Source organism: Canis lupus, chromosome 16 (assembly GCF_011100685.1).
Source record: "Canis lupus familiaris isolate Mischka breed German Shepherd chromosome 16, alternate assembly UU_Cfam_GSD_1.0, whole genome shotgun sequence".
Lineage (NCBI taxonomy): Eukaryota > Metazoa > Chordata > Mammalia > Carnivora > Canidae > Canis > Canis lupus.
Genome location: NC_049237.1, coordinates 9768572 through 9793908, shown reverse-complemented (window position 1 = coordinate 9793908; position 25337 = coordinate 9768572). Strand labels below are relative to the sequence as shown.

Below are 25337 nucleotides of genomic sequence, written 5' to 3'. Positions count from 1 at the left end.
TGTTGTACACCTGAAACTAGCATCTATGTGTCAACTATATCTCAATTTTATTTATTTATTTATTTATTTATTTATTTATTTATTTATTTATTTTTAAATTTTTTATTTATTTATGATAGGCACACAGTGAGAGAGAGAGAGGCAGAGACACAGGCAGAGGGAGAAGCAGGCTCCATGCCCCGGGAGCCTGACATGGGATTCGATCCCGGATCTCCAGGATCACGCCCTGGGCCAAAGGCAGGCGCTAAACCACTGCGCCACCCAGTGATCCCTATATCTCAATTTTAGAAAGTATATGAATTGTGGTCATATTTGGGTAAATTGTATATACATGTACATACATACGTATAGTTGTAGATTGTGAAAGAGCTTCATTAAAATATTTGTATTTTTGGGGTGCCCGGGTGGCTCAATTGGTTAAGCGTCTAACTCTTGATTTTGGTTCAGATCATGATCTCAGGGTCGTGAGATCAAACCCTGCATCAGGCTCCACACTCAGTGGGGAGTACACTTCTCTCTCTCTGCCCCTCTCCCAGCTTGTGCTCTCTTAAATAAATCTTTTAAAAAATTAAAAATAAAATATTTGTTATGTCAGGTGAAATATTAGGTAGTAGAATTTTATTTTTTTAAAGATTTTTATTTATTATTTATTTATTTATGAGAGACACAGTGAGAGAGAGAGAGAGAGAGAGGCAGAGACACAGGCAGAGGGAGAAGCAGGCTCCACGCAGGGAGCCCAATGTGGGACTCAATCCCAGGTCCCCAGGATCACACCCTGGGCTGCAGGCAAGCGCTAAACCACTGCGCCACCGGGCTGCCCTAGGTAGTGGAATTTTAATTCAAATTTGTAGTTTTTGTGTTTTTAGTGTAGAAGAAAACAAAAATCACATGGAAGTCAAATCACTGAAGATACAATAAACACAAGCCAATTTATGACCCACAAAACACTGACAAAGGCCCTCCCCTTGACCAATCGCAGCCAGACTGCTCTAACCTCTTCTCACCCAGGCTGCAACTGTGGTCTATGAAAGACCAGAACAAACACTTGCCCAGTTACCAACAGCTGAAGGCCAGATCCCCAGGATGACCCTCAGCCCCCCTACATGTGCCAGCATGTGCAACTCAAGTCTGCCCCCACCCCAAATTTATAGTTTGTTCCCATCAACACCTGGAGATAGGACCTTTGTCTTGAGTTTCCCAGGAGCCGAACTCCTCCTTTCCACATTCTGCAATTTTTCAGTTCCCTTACTCTACCGTCCCACCCCCAAATTCTCCATGTAAAATGCCAGTCACCCCTGTGCAAACCAACGTCGAATTCAGTTCGCCCCGGGCTCTTTGTCCCTATTGCAAGTTATTACTGACCAAAATATGTCCTCATCACTTTTTAGCTCCTGACTGGCTTTATCTTTGACAAAATACATGTATGATTTCTCAATAAGTATGCTGCTTATTAGTGGGGCGCCTGGGTGGCTCAGTCAGTTAAGCGTCTGCCTTAGTTGGCTCAGGTCATGATCCTGGGGTCCTGGGATCAAGTCCCCCCATCGGCTCCCTGGTCAGCGGGGAGCCTGCTTCTCCCTTGGCCCCTCTATCTCCCTCTCTCTCTCTCTCTCATTCAAATAAATAAAATCTTTTAAAAAAATATTGCTTATTAGAAATAATTTATGAAAACACGAAATGGATGTTTTCATTCTCATTAACTTGACAAGTGCTGCGTACAATCTCATGCATTGATTCACTGGGTTTGCACGTAGCAGGCCAGGTATTTGAAAAGACAACAAAATCACTGCGTCACTGGGACAGTGCAATTCGGGCTTATTTGCGACCCCTGAAAGATAAGCGTTTGGCTTTCATCCTTACTTACAGTTGATTTTTTGTTTTGTTTTGTTTTTTTTTCTATGCAGAAATTTAAATTTTGTGTAGTTTATCTTTCTAAAAATGATTTTCCAGAATTCTAAAAATCTCTTCTCACAGGAGTAGGATATGGCAATGTGAGATTAAAGTCTTACCATAAACTTCTTTTACCCTGGTCCCACCCACCTCCACGGTTCACTATATAGCAACCAGAGTGCTCTTTTCAAAATGTGAAATGGATTATGTTACTTACCTGCTTAAAAGTCTGAAATTATCTCCCACTGCTCCTCAGGAAAAACTCCCGAGTCCTCACAATGCCTGTAAGGCACTGGCTCTCCCTGCACATCTGTCCGTTCCACTCATCACAGCTACTGTCTCTTCCTGGAACACCCCACCCTCGGTGGCACCTCAGGCCCCTGTACCAGCAGGCATCTTACTTGAAATGCTACTTCTCCTTGTTTGTTGTCAGCTCCTCATGTTTCAGGTCTCAACTCCAATATCCCCTTCCCAGAGAGGTTTGGCTAAAAAGACCTGTCACCACTTTGATTCACTATTGTATTACCTCCAAAGCACTTATATAATCTGAAATTATCCTCACCATTTGCCTATTGGTAAATCCCCAACTTGAAAGTCAGGCTTTGGAAAGCAAGCATCTTGTGGTGGCGTGCTGCCAAAGACTTGAACAACAGGCTCTCCCCGGAAGAGCCCTCCTGCTACCCTGTGCCCATGTCTCCGGTACAAATACTACCACCGCGGGAATTCCAAGGTATGACATGACATCAACCAGCTTGCAAAATTTCCCGAAAATTTTACAATTCATTTTCAGAAGCCAGTACAGGCAGCTCCAACACAGCACTGGAACCCCATCTAGTTTCCTTATAGCTACAAATAAATGGAGCCGGAACAAGGCCAGGCACAGAGTAAGTGTGCAACAAACGCTGACTGAACACTGAACTGGAATGAAATAATTCTCCATTCCATTCCATCAAATATAAATTGCAGCTAGTTTGTTAGTCCTTTCTTTGGTGTTCTAACTGCCGAACTGTATTTACAATTTGCAGACAAGTACTTTGAAGGCAATGGGTTGAATGGGTCATGACAGGAGGTTCCTAAATGAAGGGCAAAAATAGGAAGGGGAGGAGGACAGAGGTTAAGCATCTGCTGCAGTTTCAAAAAATACAAACACCGTATTTCCTGTCTCCACCTATGGACAGGAAGGAGAGAGCAGGGAAGGAGGAAGAGGAAGAATTAAATGAAAGTAAAGCTTATCTCCTGGTTGATACTCTCCCTGTGGATGGCCTTAGCCTCTCAGAAAGCAGTCCACAGGCCAATTGCATCAGATTGGCTGAGTACTTATTAGAACTACACTGGTGGTCCCATACGCAGCAGCAGTCTCTGGGTGGAATCCAGCAGTCTTCTTGTTATCGAGTTATGCCTTGTAATTCTGATGATACGCGCTCAAGTTTGAGAACCACGTCCAAGAGACGGCGGACGGATTATCAGCTCACACGAGTGACGCCAAGGCCTTACTGTCTGTTTGAAGCAGCTCACCCCACCCCAAACCCAAGCTAATATCCTAGGAGCAAACAGATCTCAGATTCTGACCTTCCATTCCAAATCTTTTAAGAAAGCAAAACATCCTAATCACATCGTGATTGAAATACTGGACTTGAAAGTATTGTTATTGAGAAATATTTATTTGAATATTTAGCATTTGGCCTTCACTATTAGTGATCATTGCTATTAGGTAACATTTATTGAGGGTTTACTATGTGTCAAATGTTGGGCTGTGTTTTCCATGTACTAATCCCCTTTAATACTCAGAACAAATCTATCTGATGGGTGCTATAATTGATTTTTATTTTACGGCTGAGGGAGGCAGAGAGAGAGGAGTGATTCATCTGTAAATGGTTGTGACTCCCTGGCTGCAGGATACTAAGCAGATCAGAACTTATGGCCCCAGAAGAGCCAGTTGGTGATCTTTCCTGGTCCACAAAGCCACCAAAAGCTGTATACCCCTCCAGGGTAAATACCCACAAATACCTCCAAAAGACATGTTTCGAGTGGTTGAAAACAGAAATGCAATTTCTAATTAAAGCCCAGAAGATAAACTATACTGTGGCCTGATCATCCAGAAACAGGATTAATCTTTTACTTCTGTCTTCTACCACTATGTTCTTTTCTGAAAATGGTGCTATCAGTATAAAAGAACTTTGAAATCACTAGACAAAAGCTGCCCTCATTTTTCCTTAAAACCAGTGGGGAAAACACTCCCAAAAGAGTTCAAAACAAACGAATAACAGCCTAGTGGTAGCAAAATGTGCTAAATGATAGGAAATATGCATGACAATCTGCTCAGCCCAGAACCCCATTTCTTTGAAAACTGCATTTCCCCAGCTGCCTTTGTGGACCTTGACTCCTGGCCACAACTGACTGAGCTCAAGTGTGAACATCTGACCTGCCTGGCTAGTGAGAGTCCCTTTTCAGGAATGTAAAGAGAGTACAGCCACGTCTTCTGATGGCTGCTTCAAGGATCTACAGTTCAGATTGGTAGGATGGCCATGTACACAGGCAAGCATAGCACACTGGTGTTCAGGGAGAGGACAGTAGAGCCTGAATGCTCAGAAAGGCCAAGGAGTGGCCCTGGACCCAGACAGACATAAGAAAAGGCCTGGGTCCCTATCGCCTCCACTGCTCAGATCAGATCCTCCCAGGGCCTAGCCTCACTCCTGTCTTTTTGCTGCAGCCAGCTCAGGTAGATTTCCATTCTGTGGCCACAAGAGAAGGACCAATGCTGACCAGTGTTTAGCCCCTCTGAGGAAAAAGGACCATGTGGGTCCCCACATATGCCTCTGTTTCCCTCCTGAAACAAGGGTCCATCCATGAGTCCAGGCCCTGGATTTCATCCCAGCCTATACCTGGTTTGCCCTAGCACTAGACTTACCCTCCCTGCACTTCCATGTACTATGTTTCAATTGTACCCCTGTACAGGGTCAGGGTTCAAACCCAGTGTCATTCAACTGCTCAAGCTCCTCATGTCCTCCATTTCTTTTCCATCCTACTGCAACAATGCCCACCAAATCCAAACCCTGCGTGCAATGAAATGCATGCTATTGACCAACTACAAGCCTGGAAACATTTACTTAGCCTCTTTCCCTGCTCAAATTCACTACATGATGGGGAAAGAGCCCCTCAAGAAAACTCATTAAGTACACAGACATCCCCAGTTAAACCTTTAACTTGAAGGAACCCAGTGTCCCACTTTTCCCATCTCCTTTAGACTCATCTCCTCTACAGAGGCTCCTGGGCTGTACCTGGGATATGAATGGTGCCACCATCGCGCCAATCCGACACAGGGAGCCACTGGTCCCCATCCCCAAAGCACGCATCATCGTGGGGTAGACCTGGAGGGAGGAGCATAGGAAGCATCAGTTAGCTCAGGTTTCTACTTTCCTGAGTCCCCTGCCCTTTCTCCCCCAGCCAGGTTTTGGTGCAGATCGAATACCAGGTATCCTACACAGGTATACAGGACCTGAAATACAGGGCATTTGTGTTCTCAGACACACAATTTTGAATTCTCAAGTATCAGAAAAAGAAAAAAACATTTAGGAATTATGCTTTAAATGACCAAATTCCAAAATATGTTTAATTGAATATCCTAAGTATAATTCCAAAAAGGGAAGCTCTAAATTGAAGAGAAGATTTCCACATTAGAACTATAAATGTATCAAGTGGTTTGAGCTCACATCATGATCTCAGGGTCAGGACATCAGCCCCACATCAGTTCTGTTGCTCAGTGCAGAGTCTGCTTAAGACTCACTCTCCCTCTCCCTCTGCCCCTCCCACTCATGCTTGCTCTTGCATGCTCTCTCTCAAATAAATACATTTTTTAAACTTTTTTTAAAAAGAAAAGAAAATCCTCCCCAAATAATATTTCAGTGGAAACTAACACCATGAAAAGAACTGACCAGCATGTTGGGTATATACTACATCATTCATGACACTCCTGTTGCAGAGTCTTATGATATAGAAGCACCTGGCTGGCTTGGTCAGTACAGCATGTGACTCCTAATCTCAGAGTCCTGAATTCAAGCACCACACTGAGTGTGGAGCATAATTTTTAAAAATAGAATCTTATAGCATAACCTACTTTAAAAAAATATTTTATTTGCAAGAAAGAGAGAACACTAGCAGGGTTGAGTAGCAGAGGGAGAGGGAGAAGCAGACTCCTCGCTGAGCAGGGAGCCCAATGTGGGGCTCCATCCCAGGACCCCAGGATCATGACCTGAGCCAAAGGCAGATGTGACTGAGCCACCCAGGCACCCTCATAATCTACTTTCTTGATGTAACTTTCTTACACTAAGACTTCATTAATCTGTGCTTAATCAATCCTAAATTCTTCCAGGAACTAGCAGAAGTTTAATACGTAAGCAAATAGTACTTAACAATTTATAGTGAGAACACTTTATGAAAGAGTGATTTTTACAGCAGTTAAAAATTATCTTAAAGCTATAGAATATCAATCCACTCACTAGCACAGAGTCTCTCCACTCAGTCACATTTTGTTAAGCACCATCTGCCAAAGGCAGAGTCAAAAAGCATTCTGGACTCAGTGGACATTACTGTATTTGTAAGAAAAGGTCTAGGAGTAGAGTGCCTTTTTTCAGGAGCTTTTTTTTTCTGGAAAATGAAGCTGCTGGCTATAACAGAAAACAGTAAGATTCAGATACATAGTGATGATATCAGAGTAAAGAAAATCAGTCTTTTGTTCATGTTTTGACAATTCTGAGTGGTATAATAGAAGACCATCATCTTCGGGTACATGCCTTTGATCATTTTTTTAGGTAATAAGTATCACAAAATTTACTTAGAAATTATCTCTTAAATGAATTTATTCCAAAACATGTTAAGTTAAATATTTCAAATGTAACTTTAGAAGCACACTATATTACACAGATCAAATATGTCAATTCCCTACTTTTATCTATCTGGGGAGAAAAAAACAACAACATTTTTCTCTGGGGCTTTAATGGTTTGGATGTGCTATATCCGTAATCTGAACAGACTTCTGTGTTTCCTGAGATAAAAACAAATGTAGCTTGCCCTCTGCATTCTGCTGGGACTGCCTTCCTGGGGCAAGTATGCCTCAATCCCATTGCAGTGGGACCCTTCCTCAGAAGACCAGTAGAAATTCCTGCCCACAACACTTCCTGATCAGTTCTCCAAGGCTTCAGTTCTAGTGGAAGTAGCATCAGGTCTCATTTCATAGGCAGCTCAGAGCGCACCTCATTCTGGTGGTTAAAACCCACCACATTCTGGCCAAGGACTCCAGGCAAGGAGCCTCTGCAGACAACTGGCCTGAGGGATAGAGCAGCCATAACACAGCAGCGGAGCACACGCAGCACACACCAGAGACACTCCCTGAAGTGCCGAGCCCTGGACACTGTATGACCACTTTTTTATAAAGCCATTACTCTCAGGAGCAGGAAACTCTAACAGGCTTTTCTAACACAGAAGACAGAGACTTAGACAAAATGCCAAAACGGAGGAATTCATCCCAAATGAAACAGTAAGATAAGGTCATGGCCGCAGATCTCAGTGAAACAAATGTAAGTAACATGCCTGATGGAGAACTTAAGGCAATGATCATAAGGATACTCCTTGGGCTTGAGAAAAGAATAGAGGACTTCAGGGATGCCCTTACCACAGAGACAGAAGAGTTTTAAAAAGTCAGAAATGAGAAATGCAGCAACTGATACTAGAAACAGACCGAATGCACTGAACAAGGCTAGAGAAGCAGAGGAATGAGTAAGTGATATAGACGATAAAGTAGAAAATTATGAAGCCAAAAGAGAAAGAATTATGGAACACGAGAACAGACACACTTAGTGACTCCCTCAAACATAGTAACATTCCTATCACAGGAGTGCCAGAAGAAGAAGAGAAAAGGCAGTGAAAATTTGAGGAAATAGCTGAAAACTTCCCTAATTTGGTGAAGGAAACCGGCATCCAGATGCAGGAGGCATAGAGAACTCCCATCAAAATCAACACCAAGGCCAGCACCAAGACGTATTGTAGTTAAATTTGCAAAACTACAGTGGTAAAGAAAAAATCCTAAAAACAGCAACACAAAAGAAGTCCCTAACTTACAAGAGAAGGCCCATAAAGCTAGCTGCCCATCTCTCCACAGAAACTTGGCAAGCCGGAAGAGACTGCCATGATATATTCAAAGTGCTGAATGGGAAAAATCTGCAGCCAAGAATACTCTATCCAGCAAGGCTGTCATTCAAAATAGAAGAAAAGATAAAGCATTTCCCAGGCAAACAAAAACTAAAGGAGTTTGTGACCACTAAGCCAGCCTTGCAAGAATTATTAAAAGGGGACTCTGAGTGGAGAGACCAAAAGTAATGAAGAAAAGAACAGAGAAAAACTCCAGAAACAACTACAAAACAAGTAACAAAATGGCACTAAATACATATCAAAAATTACTCAAAATATAAATGGACTAAATGTTCTAAAAGACAAGGTGTCAGAATGGATAAAAAATAAGACTCACCTATATGCTGCTCACAAGAGACTCATTTTAAACCTAAAGACACTTGCAGATTGACACTGAGGGGAAGGAGAAACATTTATTATGGACATGGATGTCAAAAGAAGGCTAGAGCAGCAATACTTATATTGGACAAACTAGGATTTTATTTTATTTTTTTTATTTGCATTTATTCTATGCAGAATTTACTCCTGGGCCATAAGTTTTTGTTTCTTCAGTTTCTTCTGGGATATCTTTTTCTTCTGTGCAACCTCCTCTTCTGGTTTAGGAACAATCTGCTCTTCTTCAGTAAGAATCATCTCGATGTGGCTCATGTATGGGTTAATCCGGCTATGAGCCCTGTAAGTTCTATGTCGCATCTTGGGGGCTTTGCTCACCTGGATGTGCTCAATGACCAGAGAATCTACATCTAAACCCTTAAGTTCAGCATTACTCTCTGCATTTTTAAGCATGTGCAGTAAAAATTCAGCACTCTTCTTGGGACACCGACCCTGTGTCCAGCCCCACTGTTTGGCCTGTGCACCTACCAACTCCACCATTGTAGTGATGCACACACTGCTTCTGCAAAGTGACATCTTTCAGATACTTGGTGGCTTTTCGGATATGCATACCCTTGATGGCCTGGGCAGTTTCACGTGTGTTCTTAAAGTGAACACGAAGATTTGAACCTCTCGATTTGTATAATTTTGTAGGGTTTTCTGGGTCCAGTGAGTAGCGAACCATTTTCGGAGGTCACCTCAGGCCGCTTGGGGGAAGAGCCAAACTAGGATTTTATTTATTTATTTATTTTAATTTTTATTTATTTATGATAGTCACACAGAGAGAGAGGCAGAGACACAGACAGAGGGAGAAGCAGGCTCCATGCACCGGGAGCCCGACGTGGGATTCAATCCCGGGTCTCCAGGATCGTGCCCTGGGCCAAAGGCAGGCGCCAAACCACTGCGCCACCCAGGGATCCCTAAACTAGGATTTTAAACCAAAAACTGTAACAAGAGATGAAGGACATTCTATCATAATAAAGGGTCTATCCAACGAAAAGATCTAACATTTATAAATATTGATGCCCCCAAAGTCAGAGCACCCAAATATATAAAACAATAACAAACTAAGGAACTCATTGATGATAATACAGTCATAGCAGGAGAGTTTAACACCCCACTTATATCAATGGACAGATAATCTAATCAGACAATCAGTAAGGAGACAATGGCTTTGAATGACACACTGGACCAGATGGACTTAGATATATTGAGAACATTCCATTCTTAAGCAGCAGAATACACATTCTTTTCAAGTGCACATGGGACATTCCCCAAGAATAGATCACCTACTAGGTCACAAATCAGGTCGCAACAAGATTGACATCATACCATGCATATTTTCTGGTCACAGTGCTAAGCAACTTAAAGTCAACCACAGAAAACATCTATAAAGACCACAAGTAGGGACGCCTGAGTGGCTCAGTGGTTTAGTGCCTCCCTTCGGCCCAGAGAATGATCCTAAAGTCCTGGGATCGAGTCCCACATTGGGCTCCCTGCATGGAGCCTGCTTCTCTCTCTGCCTATGTTTCTGCCTCTCTCTCTGTGTGTGTCTCTCATGAATAAATAAATAAAATCTTAAAAAAAAAAAAAGACCACAAGTATATGGAGGTTAAACAACATGCTAGTAAAATATGAATGGGTCCACCAGGAAATTGAAAAAATTTAAAAACATGGAGACAAAGGAAAATGAAAACACAATGGTCCAAAACCTTTGGGATGTGGCAAGAGCAGTCATTAGAGGGAAATTTATAGCAATACAGGTCTACCTCAAGAAGCAAGAAAAATCTCAAACAACTTCATACCTAAAGGAGCTAGAAAAAGAAAAATGAAGCCTAAAAGCAAGCAGAAGGAGGGAAATAATAAGGATTAGAGCAGAGAGAAATGATAAACTAAAAAAATAGAACAGATTGATGAAACCAACAGCTGGTTTCAATCAAAAATAAAATTAATATACCTCTAGCCAGACTTATCAGAAAGAAAAGAGAAAGGACCCAAATAAATAAAATCACAAATGAGAGATGAGAAATAACAATGAATACACAGAAGTACAAACAAGTCCAAGAGAATAGTGTGAAAAACTATACACCAACAAATTGGACAACCTGAAAGAAATGGATAAATTCCTCAAAACAAAAACTACCAAAATGAAAACAGGAAAAAATAGAAAACTTGAACAGACCCATAATCAGCAAAGAAATTGAATCAGTAATAAAAAATCTCCCAACAAACCAAAATCCAGGGCCAGATGGTTTTACAGGTGAATTCTACCAACATTTAAAGAAGAGTTAATACCCATTCTTCTCAAACTATTAAAAAAAAAAAAAAGGGATCCCTGGGTGGCGCAGCAGTTTGGCGCCTGCCTTTGGCCCAGGGCGCGATCCTGGAGACCTGGGATCGAGTCCCACGTCGGGCTCCCGGTGCATGGAGCCTGCTTCTCCCTCTGCCTGGGTCTCTGCCTCTCTCTCTCTCTCTCTCTCTCTCTGTGTGTGACTATCATAAATAAATAAAAAAATTAAAAAAAAAAAAGAAACAGAAGGAAAACTTCCACATGCATTCCATGAGACCAACATTATCCTGATAGCAAAATCAGATAAAGACTTCACCAAAAACACAAATATAGGCCAATATCCATGAACATAGATGTAAAAATTCTCAATAAAATACTAGCAAATGAAATCCAATAGTATATTAAAAGAATCATCCTGGGCAGCCTGGGTGGCTCAGCGGTTTAGTGCCGCCTTCGGCCCAGGGTATGATCCTAGAGACCCGGGATCGAGTCCCACGTCAGGCTCCCTGCATGGAGCCTGTTCCTCCCTCTGCCTGTGTCTTTACCTCTCTCTTTCTGTCTGCCTATCATGAATGAATAAATAAAATATTAGAAAAAAAAAAAGAATCATCCACCATGATCAAGTGGGATTTATTCCTGGGCTTCAAGGGTGCACTATTTGCCAATCAATGAACAGGATACATACACAACATCAATAAAAGGATAAGAACCATATGATCCTTTCAAAAGATGCAGAAAAAGCATTTGACAACATCCACTCATGGTAAAAACTCTCAACCAAGTAGGGTTAGAGGGAACATACCTCAACATAAAAAAAGGCCATATACTTACTTACTTACTAAATAAATAAATAAAATAAATAAAATAAAATAAACAAATAAATAAATAAGAAACTAGCGCTAATATCATTCTCAATGGGGAAAATTGATAGTTTTTCCTCTAGAGTCAGGAACAAGACAGGAACGTCTACTCTCACTGCTGTTACTCAACATAGTACTGGAAATCCTAGCCTCAGCAATCAGACATCAAAAAGAAAGAAAAGGCATTCAAATCAGCAAGGAAGAAGTCAAACTTATACTATTTGCAGATGATAGGATACTCTTTATAGAAAACCCAAAAGACTTCCCCAAAACATTGCTAGAACTGATACACAAATTTAGTAAAGTGGCAGGACACAAAATCAGTACACAGAAATCTGTTGTTTTTCTATACACCAATAATGAAGCAGCAGAAATATTAAGGAATCAACCCATTTGCAATTGTACCAAAAATCATTGGATACCTAGGAATACACCTAACCAAAAAGGTAAAAGACCTGTTCTCTGAAAACTACAAAACACAAAGAAATTGAAGATGACACAAAGAAACAGAAAAATATTCCATGCTCATGGATTGGAAGAACAAGTATTGTTAAAATACCTGTATTTTAACAATAAAAGGCAAAGCAATTTAATAAAATTGCTTTTATTTCTACACATTTAATAAAATCCCTATCAAAATACCACTGGTGTTTTTCACAGAGCTAGAACAAACAATCCTAAAATTTATATGGAACCACAAAAGACACGGATTAGCTAAAGCAATCTTGAAAAAGTAAAGCTGGAGGCATCACAATTCTGGACTTCAAGCTATATTACAAAGCTGTAGTGATCAAGACAGCATGGTGCTGGCATTAAAAAAAAAAAAAAAAGATCACTGGAACAGAATAGAATGCCCAGAAATAAACCCACAAGTATATGATCAGTTATTAATCTTTGACAAAGCAGGAAAGAATAGCCAATGGAAAAGAAGATCATCTCTTCAACAAATAGTGTTGGGAAAACTGGACAGCAACATGCAAAAGAATGAAACTGGATCACTCTTACACCACACACAAAAATAAAATCAAAATAGATTTTGATTTTAAAGTGTGAGATAGTAAACCACTAAAATCCTGGAGAACACTGGCAGTCACTTCTTTGACATCACCCATAGCAACTTCTTACTAGGTATGTCCCCGGAAGCAAGGGACATAAAAGCAAAGATAAACTACTGGGACTTCATCAAAATAACAAGCTTCTGCCCAGTGAAGGAAACAACCAAACTAAAAAGCAACCTGTGGAATAGGAGAAGATATTTGCAAATGACATACCTGATAAAGAGTTAGTATCTAAGATATATAAAGAACTTATCAAACTCAACATCCAAACCAAACAATCCAGTTTAAAAGTGCACAGAAAAATAAACAAATAAATAAATAAATAAATATGCACAGAAAAATAGACATTTTTCCAAAGAAGACATATAGATGATTAACAGACACATGAAAAAATGCTCAACAATGCTCATCAGGGAAATGCAAATCAAAACCACAATGACATACCAGCTCATACCAGTCAGAATGGCTAAAATTAACAAGTCCGGAAACCACAGATGTTGGTGAGGATGCAGAGAAAGGGGAACCCTCTTACACTGTTAGTGGGAATGCAAACTGGTGCAGCCACTCTCAAACAAACAGTATGGAGTTTCCGACAAAAGTTAAAGATAGAACCTACCTTATGATCCAGCAATTGCACTACTAGGTATTTACCCAAAGGACACAAAAATACTGATTTGAAGGGATATGTGCACACCAATGTTTATAATAGCAATGTCTACAATAGTCAAATTATGAAAAGAGCCCAAATGTCCATTGACTGATAAATTGATGTGGTATATACACATAATGGAATATTACTCAGCTGTCAAGAAGAATGCAATGTTGATGTTTGCAACAACGTGGATGGAGATAGAGAATATTATGCTAAGTGAAATCAGTCAGAGAAAGACAAATAGCATATGATTTCACTCCTCTGTGGAATTTAGGAAACAAAACAAATGAACATGGGGGTGGGGGAAAGAAAGGCTAATGAAGAAACAGATTCTTAACCACAGAGAACATAATGATGGTTACTAGAAGGCGGGGGGCTTGTTACAATGAACGCCAAGTGTTTTTGTTTTTTTAAAGATTTTATTCATTTATTCATGAGAGACACACACAGAGAGAGAGAGAGAGAGAGAGAGAGAGATGCAGAGACACAGGCAGAGGGAGAAGCAGGCTCCATGCAGGGAGCCTGACGTGGGACTCAAACCCAGGAATCCGGGATCACGCCCTGGGCCAAAGGCAGACGCTCAACCGCTGAGCCACCCAGGGATCCCAATGCCAAGTGTTATGAGGAAGTGTTGAATCACTATATTGTACATAAAACTAATATTAGATGGTATGTTAACTAAGTGGACTTTAAATAAAAGCTTAGGGGAAAAAAAAAGAGGAGTGCAGCTTTAGCAGTCTCTGAGGTGCCATTTTCTCTAGCTCAATGAAGGACAAAAACAATTAAAATACTGTTACATTTTCTGTTCAGATATTGTTTATTTCTAGGAACACTAGCTCTCTAAGATGAACGTTTAGGAGGTAATGCTCCAGTTCCTTCAGGTAGAAGGAACTTGCAGACAGCAGATGTATTAACTCAATCAATTCATAAAGACTATCGTTCAAATTTAGGCTATTATATCCAAATTTAAGCTACACATGGTAAATAACAGATGGAGGGAACATAGCATGATGCCAGGACAACAAGTTGTTTTTTCACCTACATGTTGCATCATGAGAAAGGCAGAGCTTTAATTTCCTCTCAGGCAGTGGCTTTCACTAGACTCTACGGAGCAGAGGAAACTATCGAATAAATCTCCTGGTATCATTTTCTTGGGGTTATTTTTAGAAAATCATCCAACGTCAGCAGAAGCGAGGGATGCGTTGTGAATAGACAGCCAGCCTAAGTAGCTCACCTTGTGTGCTTTGGAGAAACCAACCCACAACTGACCTCAGCAGTATAAATGTAGATGGTATTGAAGTTGGCCGCCACCAAAGCCCTCAGCATGAAGAGGAAGCCAATCAGGCCAGCGCTAGGGAACAAGATGCCAGAGGAGTTAGGAAAGGCAGCATGGAGGTCTTTCTACAGCCTTGACACGTACTCCCACTACCTAGCTCTGTGTTACAGACGCCCACAGATAACCAGAGCCTGAGGAGATGCTGCTTCTCGTCTCTCTGGATTTCCTCCCTAAAGTAAATGCTGGACCCCAACCTTCAACCCAGCTCCCTGCCTGTCCTTCCCACTCCCCCAAAGTGTGCCGTTCCAGCTTGCCTCCCCTAGATTAGCACAACTTCTACTACCACTCTCCAAAGGGGTATGGTTTGCAGGATGATCCATATGATCATGGAGGACATTCTAGGATTGCAGAGTAAGAGTGAAATGAATTTTGACACCACAGGTGTGTAACCTATTTCTCTGAACTATTCTAATGGTGGTCCAGCTAGTTTGGTAGATAACTGGTGTCCTGACGTTCCACGAAGCTTTGCATAAACATCCTAAATATCCTGGTGGGTGGGATAAGCACATGGGTGCAAACATACTCACACCTGTACCCTGGGATGGGGAGGCAGGGCCCAGTCGGTGGAAGAGGGAAGAAGGAGTGATGGGTACCAGGAATGACCATTCCAGTTAAACCAGCAGCCCAATCACTACTCTCCTGGTGAAAAGGACTTGCCTCAATGCCCACTGAACACTAACAGGTCAGGAAACCACAACTCAAATCCACTGCACAAAACTAGATTGTTTTGCAGCAACCAGAGAGAAAATACCTCGATGTGCAAATGTTGAGGAGAAGGAAGAACAAAGCTGTGCAGCCCATGGTGATAGAAAGGCTCAGCCGTCTTCCCAGGAAATTAATGCCCAGGATATTGACAGGATTCACTAGAAAACAAATGACAATGACAATTTCTGAAACCTTGAAAGCAAATGGCATTTACCAACATTGGCAAGGATTCCTCATTGTCACATCAGAAAGAGGCAAGTTCATCCTCATGTGTGTTCCAGCCAAAAGCCAGTCACATGGTCATCAACGTCAGGACTCCTTCAGTGTGCTTTCTCCTGTAGGTCCGAGAAGGACAAGCACTGGTGTGTAGGTAAAGGGTATTTTACACCCAAGATGCTTATTATAGCACATAGGTCTGCTGTGAATTGCAAACGGGCTAGATCTATCTTTGAAATGGTCTATGCTGTTTTCCATCAAATTCAAAGTGCCGCTGATTTTTAAGGAGACCTAACAAGCCATGGTAGGACACACCCCAATTGCAGAGATGCCAGAAAGGGGCGGGGGAGCATCTTAGAACTGATACAACATAGTAATTCCAAGCTCTACTCCTCCAGGCTTCCCACATCCATCTGCATTGGTGACACATGAGCAAGATGTGCAGACTTGTTCAGCTCCACCAGGCAGGAGCCACATCTATGACAGGTCCCACTTCTCACCCCCAAACAGGCAGGGACCCAAAACACTGAGGAGACATTTACGAGCAATTTCGCCAATGGTGCTGATGATCATGGTCCTGTAGTCGGAGGGAGCAAACATGTGGCAGTGGCAGGGGCTCTGGCTCTCCTCCGTGTCCATCACGGTCACCACCACCTCGGCCTCGGACCGCGAGCCACACACCAGGTCCCGCTCCAGCAGCTCGGCGCTGGCCAGTATGACCCCGTAGTAGGCGAAGGAGATTCCCAGCCTGAAGGGACAGAGTCGCTCATTACTTCACTCAGCCAGCCTGGAGAAGGGGCGGTGGCCACAGAGGGACAGGTCGGGGGTGGGGGGGGGCAAGAGGGAGGGAGGGTGCCAGAGGCTGGGCTCACCTACCCTGGGGAGCCTGAGGGTGGCGTGCAGGGGAACCTGGATGGGAAAGGAATTTGCAAGCACAGCCTGGGGCCAGGTCCCGAGGAACCCACAGCCAGTGAAGGAGTTTGAAGCTTGGACTCACCTTTTTTTTTTTTAATAAACTAGTTTTTATTTTACTTTTTTATTATTTTTTATTATTTTTTAAGATTTTATTTATTTAATCATGAAAGAGAGAGAGAGAGAGAGGCAGAGACAGGCAGAGGGAGAAGCAGGCTCCATGCAGGGAGCCTGATGTGGGACTCGATCCCGGGTCTCCAGGATCACGACCTGGGCTGAAGGCGGTGCTAAACCACTGAGCCACCAGGGCTGCCCTACTTTTTTATTTTTAAAGATTTTATTTGAGGTGGAGAGAGAGAGCAAAGCCAGCTGTGAAAGACATAGAGGGACAACCAGGGGAAATTGCCCATGTTCTGGGTATCAGCTGATATTCAGTGAGATGATTATTAAACTTGTCCCTTGATTGTAGGATTGGGATCATCTAAGAAAATGTCCTCATGGCACCTGGGTGGCTCTGTGGTTGAGCATCTGCCTTTGGCTCAGGTCACGATTCCGGGGTCCTGGGATCAAGTCCCGCATCGGGCTCCCTGTAGGAAGCCTGCTTCTCCCTCTGCCTACGTTTCTGCCTTTCTCTCTCTCTCTCTCTCTCTTTGTGTCTCTCATGAATAAAATAAAATCAAAAAAAGAAAAAGAAAGAAAGTGTCCACAAGTAGTTGAGACTCTTAATGAAGTATCTGGAGATGAAATGTCACAAAGCCTGGGCTTACCTGAAAGTCTGTCAGTACAGGAAAACACAGCCATAGCAAACATGAGTGACTATCAGTGACTGTCAGATATGGGTGATGGGTCAATCAGAGGTCATCATGATATCCTCTACTTTTGTGTGCATTTGAAAATTTTCATAACAAATATCAGAAAAAAAACCAATAATTACAATACTCCCCTTGTTATTAAAATAGCTTTAGTTCAATTTCCAAATATTAAGAGCATTTTAAAAATTAAAGTCTTAAGAGGTGACATACCAGCTATTAATGAGTATCTCTGAGAAAGGCAGATAAACACTTTCCTGAACTGAAACACTAGATTAGTTTTGCCTGCTTTCTATCTTTATGTAAACGGATGTTCATAATACAGATCTGTGTGTCTGGCTTCCTTTGTTCACTATGAGGTTTATAAGACTCAGCCATGTTGGATGCAGATAACTAGTTTTCTCCTTCTCATTATTGTATAATATTCCATTTTATGAACGTAACACCATGTATCTACTATACAACAGTATAATGGACATGTGGGTGGTTTCGAGCTTGGGGCTGTTACAAATAAAATAATGCTATGGACATTCATGCAAATGTATTCTGGTAAACCTATGTATGCATTTCTGTTGAATGGAACCTATGAATGGAATTACTAGCCATAGGCTAAGCATATTTTCAACTGTGATAAATACCCCTAAGGACTTTTCTCAGGTGGTTTTTTGTTTGTTTGTTTTGTTTTTTTATGATAATCACACAGAGAGAGGGAGAGAGGCAGAGACACAGGCAGAGGGAGGAGCAGGCTCCATGCACTGGGAGCCCGACGTGGGATTCGATCCCGGGTCTCCAGGATCGTGCCCTGGGCCAAAGGCAGGCACCAAACCACTGCGCCACCCAGGGATCCCTCTCAGATGGTTTTAATTTGAACTCTAATCAGTGTGTGAGAGTTCCAGTTACTTTACATTCTTCCTAACAGCTGGTATAGTGAATCTGTTTAATTTTAGCCATCCCAGAGGAATTGTAATGGCGTCTTACTGGTTTTAATTTGCATTTCCCTGGTGACTTTAAGGTTGAGCATGTTTTCATGTATTTATTCGATACAATTTTTGATCAAATGCCAGTTCAAGTGTCTTGCCTATTTCTCTACTGGTTTGTATGTCTTTTTCTTGTTGGAAAAAATTACATATATAATTTTATACATATTTATAGTCTTATGTAGATAAAAATTTATTAGATATATATTTTTGACATTTCTTCTCTCAGTTGGTGGCCTTATCTTTCAGATTCTTTCTGATATCTCACAGCACAGAGTTCCTAATTTAATGTAATAGCACTTTTTGTATCTTGTTTAGAAAATCTTTGTGTACTCAAGATCATGGCTTCAGAGAAGTGAAGCACAAAGAAAACCACCAGAGTCTATTCTATTGAATTTGATTATTGGTGACTTCAAAGGATCACTTTTTGTCATGTGGTGAGGAAAAAGGCCAGATTACAAAAGGTTAGAAAGTGAGCTTATATGAAAAATAAAAAACTAGTCAGAGACAATTTCCTTCTCTTTAAAATAAAATAAAATAAATAAAAGTTTTATTTATTGGCTGGTTGGTAGTGGTAGCAGAAAGAGAAGACATGGCTGGAGTCGCCTTGGCGTTTTTCTCCCCAGTGGCACAGAGTGGATTTGCTTAAGTCAGTTTTGTGTTTATTGAAAAGTCATTTTGAAATAATTTTGTTCTTACCATATGACCCAGATCTGTAACGTGGTCCGTAAATATTTAGCATCCAACAGGTCTGCAAATCTTCCTCTTTTTTCCTGGGGTCGTGAAAAGAGACAGACACATTAGATTTAATGACTTATGGATTGGCAGGGGTTTCTCTAGTATTTTAGAGAAAAGAAAATAAGAACAGAGTGGAAATGTAATGGGTGAGAGAGCCACTCAGCTCCCATGAGTGCACCTCACTCCGCCCACAGATCATCCCTTCTACACATACATCTCAGCCAGCCAGTCTTTGCATGCTTGTTATTATTGTTGGCAAAGACCAGCCCATTGAGTTGATGATTCCAATTCTTTCTCTGTTCCTCTTCTCACCAGTGCTGGTGAGCAGTGAGGTAGAGCACAGAAAAGAGGAGGATACAAGAAAAGCGTGGGAGATTCTTTTAAACTTCATGTTAAAATAGAAAACCTAGTATTGAAAAAGAGCCTGAGAATTGTGTAAGAAAAAAAAAATAGCATACATTTGGAAAGAGGACAGGATATTCGATTTCTTTTTGTGCCCTTAGAATAATTAGCAAAAGCTTTTATCCATTGTCAGTGCTTATTACATATTAGGGGTAAAAATAAATAAAGATGGGTTATATATGACTAAGCAGAGGCAGATTTTTATTTAAAGCAAGGAAGGCCTTGAGGGGGGTGCTTAGGTGAAAACTAACTATTCTTTTCTCACAAACAGACCTGACATTACAGACCCCCTCTAAATAGACCCAGAGTATAATCCTAGATGTCTTGGATTTTGTTGTCACAAAAAGTGCCAGTTCGAAGGAACTTTCTCCGGGACTTTTTTTTTAAGTACTCTATACCCAACATGGGGTTTGGAATTACAACTCTAGATCAAGAGTCGCACGCTCCACCGAATGAGCCAGCCAGGTGCTCTGCTGACTTTTAGGCTCAGCTCCTAGAGGTCATTATGGGCAGAGAATAGCAATTGACAGATCCCTTTCATCGGCTTTACATATTGGGCTTTAGCTAGTCATCACTGGAAACATTTCTGAACTAGTCCTGGCCTCCCATTTTCCAATCCAGAATATGTGACCCAGAGAGGGTAAATGACTTACCCAGGGTCACACAGCTGTTTGCAGGCACAGCCAGCTAGTCCGGTGTCAGGTCTCCCAAACGCTAGTCCTGAGTCTTGCCCATCTATCTCTCTGACATGCCCTCCTTGAGTTTGGATGTGACTATGGTCCCCTCACTGCCCCAAGTATAACTGGAGATTCAGAACACTGAGTCTGCAGTGAATCACAATGAATCATTAAATTATATTCAAAGAAATTATTTGACTACAATCCAAATTAGTGGACTCAATCACTCCTCTCTGGTGTGGCCCCTTCTTTAGCCAGTCCCCAGAGCTTCTCATCTCTGTGTCTGAGCAGTGAAGCTCTACACATACCATCTTGTTCAGCCTCCTCAGCCTGGCATTCAGATGGTAGCCAGTGTGACCAAATCCACTGCACATTCCTGTTTCTGGTCTTGGCTCACACCACTCCTCCTTCCTCCCTTGAGGCTGCCTCTCCTTTCAGTGTTCAGTATATATGCCCCAATTGTCCCCTCAAGGGGGCTAAACGGCCCTGGCTCATGCTTACCTCTTTGCTCTGATCCTACATACTATTGTCCATGCCACTCACCTGGTTCTAACATCTGGCTGTTTGGTTAGTGATTCTTTGCTGTGTGAGCCTCACCTCACTAAGCAGATTGTAAGAGACTTGAAGGCAGGATCTATGGCTCGTAGCTCTGTATCCACAGGCCTCACATAAAAGACAACCGTGGAGAAGGACAAGACCATCTGATGGGCACGTGGATGGAAGCTGCAAGCTGAAGGCAAGAGGAGGAAAGCAGGAGGAAGAGGAAGGAGGGGGGAAAGGAGAAGGCTGTAAGAGGGAGGGTGCAGGATGGGGAGTGTGGAGAGAAGATGGAAACTAGATGGGGGTGGAGGAGGGAGTGTGGTTGTTGTGGGAATTGAGCCTCCCCAGTTGAGTATAGTAACAATAATTTATAATATATTTGACAGTTGTTAAGAGAATCGCTCTTAAATGTTCTCACCATGAGAAAAAGAAATGGCAAATATGTGGTATGATGGAGGTGTTCACTACTCTATGGCAGCTATCATTTTGCAATATATAAGAGTGTGTCAAATCGATTCACTGTACACCTTAAACTTACACAATGTTGTATGTCCATCACATCTCAATAAAGCTGAAGAGGAAAAAACAAAACAACAGGCCCTCCCACAGGCATGGCAGCCCTGGGAAGAACCTGCAGCTTCTTTCTGCACTGTTGGTGCCTCAGCTTTGAGTCATTCCCCACCTCCCTCTCTGGTGATGTCTTTTGCTCTGTTATATGTCCAGCCTCCTTGTGTGCTGTCAATCCTCCGCTAAGCAAAATCTGCACTTAGCCATGGATCTAAGGATGCAAAGGCCAATCAATAAAGATCATGGAAGACCATAAAGGCCAAGGTGAGGTTTCCCTATAGTCAGGGACTGAGAAGGACAGGGCAGGGGAGGCACTGAAGGTTCCTGAACAGAAGGGGTAATATTGGTGTTGGAAGAATACTTGTCTGACAGTGTTGTGCTGGATGGAATCACAGGGCATGGAGCAGTGAGGTGGCTGTGTGAAAGAGGTTGGAGGGGGCACCTGGGTGGCTCAGTTGATTAAGAGTCTGACTCTTGGTTTCAGCTCAGGTCTTAATACTCCCGTCATAGGATTGAGCCCTGCGTCAGGCTCCAGGCTTGGCATGGAGTCCACTTCAGATTCTCTCTCCTGCACTCTCTCTCTCAAATAAATAAATCTTAAAGAGAGAGAGAGAGAGAGGGATTGGATATAAAAGCCACTGTTGTAAAAGCACCAATGGGATTGGCAGTCAATCAGGCTTGGTGGTGCAGAGGTTTGCAATGAGTCAAAAGGAATGCCACACAGTGAGATGAGTATCAGTGAACACCTGTTTCAGGCTGCAGTGTGAAGGAAGCCAGGCACAATACTGTGTAATTCCCCTTATATGAAATAGAGAATAAGCAAATTCATAGAAACAGAAAGTAGAAGTTACCAGGGATTGGGGGTGGGTAGGCATGAGGAGTTACTGCCTCACAGAGGGTCTGTTCAGGATGAAGGCAAAATTCTGAATGTATTTGATGCCACTGAATTGTACACTTCAAAATGATGACACAAACGAATGGAAAGCTATTCCATGCTCACAGATTAGGAGAACAAATATTGTTACAACGTCTAAATTACCCAAAGCAACCTACAAATTTAATATAAGCCCTACCAAATATCAACAGCATTTTTCATGGAGCTAGACAAATAATCCTAAAATATGTATGGAACCACAAAAGACCTTGAATAGTCAAATTGATCTTGAAAAAGAAGAACAAAGCCAGAGGCATCAAATTCCCAGATTTCAAGATATACTACAAAGCAGCAGTAGTCAATACAGTATGATATTGGCACAAAAATAAACACATAGATCAATAGAACAGAATTAAGAGCCCAGAAATAAACTCCCAATTACATAGTCAATTAATCTTTGACAAAGGAAGCAAGAATATGCAATGGGAAAAAGTCTCTTCAACAAATGGTGTTGAACAAATGAACAGCTACATGCACTAGACCACTTTCTTACACCACATATAAAAATCAGTTCAAAATATATTAAAGACCTAAATGTGAGATAGGAAACCATAGAAATCCTAGAAAAGACCACAGGCAATATTTCTCTGACATCAGTCATAGCAACATTTTTTTCTAGATATGTCTTCTAAGGCAAGGGAAACAAAAGCAAAAATAAACTATTCGGATTACATCAAAATAAAAACCTTCTACACAGTGGAGGAAACAATTGACAAAATTAAGACAACCGACTCGGGCAGCCCCGGTGGCACAGCGGTTTAGCGCCGCCTGCAGCCCAGGGCGTGATCCTGGAGACCCTGGATCGAGTCCCACGTTGGGCTCCCTGCATGGAGCCTGCTTCTCCCTCTGCCTGTGTCTCTGCCTCTCCCTCTCTCTCTCTCTCTCTCTCTATCTCTCTGTGTCTCTATGAATAAATAAATAAAATCTTAAAAAAAAGACAACCGACTGAATTAAAGAATTAAAGAAGATATTTGCAAATGACATATTCAATGAGAAGTTAGTATCCAAAATACAGAAAGCACTTATACAACTCAATACCAAAAAACCCAAATAATCCAATTTAAAAATGGGCAGAAGACATGGACAGACATTTTTACAAAGATGATATCCAGATGGCCAACAAACACATGAAAAGATGCTCCACATCATTCATCATGGGGGAATGCAAATCAAAACCACAATGAGCTACATCATCACACCTGTCAGAATGACTGAAATCAAAAACACAAAAAACAAGTGTTGGCAAGGATGTGGAGAAAGAGGAACCTTCCTGTATTGGTGGTGGGAATGTAAACTGATGCAGCCGCTGTGGAAAACAGTATGGAAGGCCCTCAAAAAGTTAAAAATGGAATTACCATATAATCCAGCACTTGTACTACTAGGTATTTACCAAGAATATGAAAACACTAATTTGAAAAGATATATGCACCCCTGTGTTTATTGCAGCATTATTTATGAAACCCAAATTATGGAAGCAACCAAAGTGCCGACCCATAGATGAATGGATAAAGAAGAGGTGGTGTAAATATATGGTAGAATATTACTCAGCCATAAAAGAGTGAAACCCTGCCATTTGCAATGACATGGATAGACCTAGAGGGTATAATGCTAAGTGAAATGTCAGTCAGAGAAAGACGAATACCATTCCTCACTCAAATGTGGCATTTAAGAAATAAAACCAAGAAACAAAGAAAAAAAAAGAGACAAAAAAAAAAAAACAGACTCAACTATAGAGAACAAACTGATGGTTACGGGGGGGGGGGGCAAGGATGGGTGAAATAGATGAAGGAAATTAAGAGTACATGATGAGAAATGAATAATGTTGTTCAGTAATTGATGAATCAATATATTGTATACCTGAAAGTAATATAACACTATACACTAATTATACTAGAATTAAAATTTTTTAAAATCCTTGCGTGAAAAAAAATTACTGTTGACCTTTGACTAACATGGATTTAAACTGTGCAGATCCACTTAAATGTGGATTTGTCTTTCTTTTTATAAATATAGTACAGTACTGTATTTTCTTTACGAGTTTCTTAATAGTTTCTTTTCTCTAGCTTACTTTAAGAATACATATAATACATATTACATACAAAATATATGTTTTGGGTTTAAGAGAGAGATAGTGGTGGGGGTAAGGAGAGGGAAAGAGAGAATCTTTTTTTTTATATATATAAAAGATTTTATTTATTTATTCATGAGAGACACATACACAGAGAGAGAGAGAGAGAGGCAGAGACACAGACAGAGGGAGAAGCAGACTCCACACAGGGACCCTGATGTGGGACTCGATCCAGGGACTCCAGGATCACACCCTGGGCCGAAGGCAGGTGCCAAACCACCGTGCCACCCAGGGATCCCCAGAAAGAGAGAATCTTAAGCTGGTTCCACACCCAGCATGGAGCTCTATCTCATGATCCTGAGGATCATGATGTGAGCTTAAATCAAGAGTCAATTGCTTAAGTGACTGAACCATCCCAGGTGCCTTTCATAAAGGAAAATATGTTAACCAACTGTTTATGTTATCAATAAGGCCTCTGGTCAACAGGAGGCTATTAGTAAAGTTTTTGAGGAGTCAAGAATTACTCATGGATTTTCAACGGTATGGAGGGGTCAGCATCCCTAATCCCTGAGCTGTTCAAGAGTATTCACTTTAGAATCTTGGATTCCTCACTTTTCTTTTCTGAGATCAGTTTCTTAATTTGACAAATGAAAGTAATAATATTGGCCTACTTCATAGGGATTTTCTCTAAGTATCAAATAAAAAAATACGTTAAAAAAAGAGAACAAAAATAGAAATAAAAAACATAGAAGAAGAACTCTCCCCTCAGGAAATTCAGTCTTCTGATAAGAGTTTTTTGGGTGGTTTTGAAATGTTGCTCAGGAATATAAAAAGACTTGAATAGTGGGAATATATACTTTTATCAAGTAAGATTGTTTCATATTATAAAGGTATTGATTCTCTTTATGTATTAACTAATATTTCAACACCATCTCAATTAAACTCTCCTAGATTTTGGGGGGAGGGTGTATTAGAAGATCTCAATAAAGTGACTTCAAAGTTGTTCTAGAAAAATAGTACTGAGAAAATAAAACTTGGAAAATTCTGCAAAAGAATTAAATAAGGGGGACTTACCCTACCAGATATGAAAACTACTGTAAAGTGTCATACCGGACCACTTTTAACCTGCATCCTTTTCCCAACATGAAGTGCCC

At 41.3% G+C, this 25337-nt stretch overlaps 1 protein-coding gene and 1 pseudogene across 2 annotated transcripts in view; both read right to left on the bottom strand.

Moving 5' to 3' along the window:
- SVOPL (SVOP like) overlaps positions 1–25337 on the bottom strand; it is a 77301-nt gene that overhangs the window by 18386 nt on the left and 33578 nt on the right. For both annotated transcript variants that reach the window (XM_038559438.1, XM_038559437.1), the window contains 5 exons: positions 18957–19030; positions 16102–16307; positions 15390–15501; positions 14572–14653; positions 5166–5255 (listed from right to left, as the gene is read on the bottom strand). In XM_038559438.1, coding sequence (XP_038415366.1) covers positions 5166–5255; positions 14572–14653; positions 15390–15501; positions 16102–16307; positions 18957–19030 — 564 coding nt within the window. The remainder of the gene's footprint in view (positions 1–5165; positions 5256–14571; positions 14654–15389; positions 15502–16101; positions 16308–18956; positions 19031–25337) is intronic.
- LOC119877088 lies at positions 8559–9127 on the bottom strand (annotated as a pseudogene).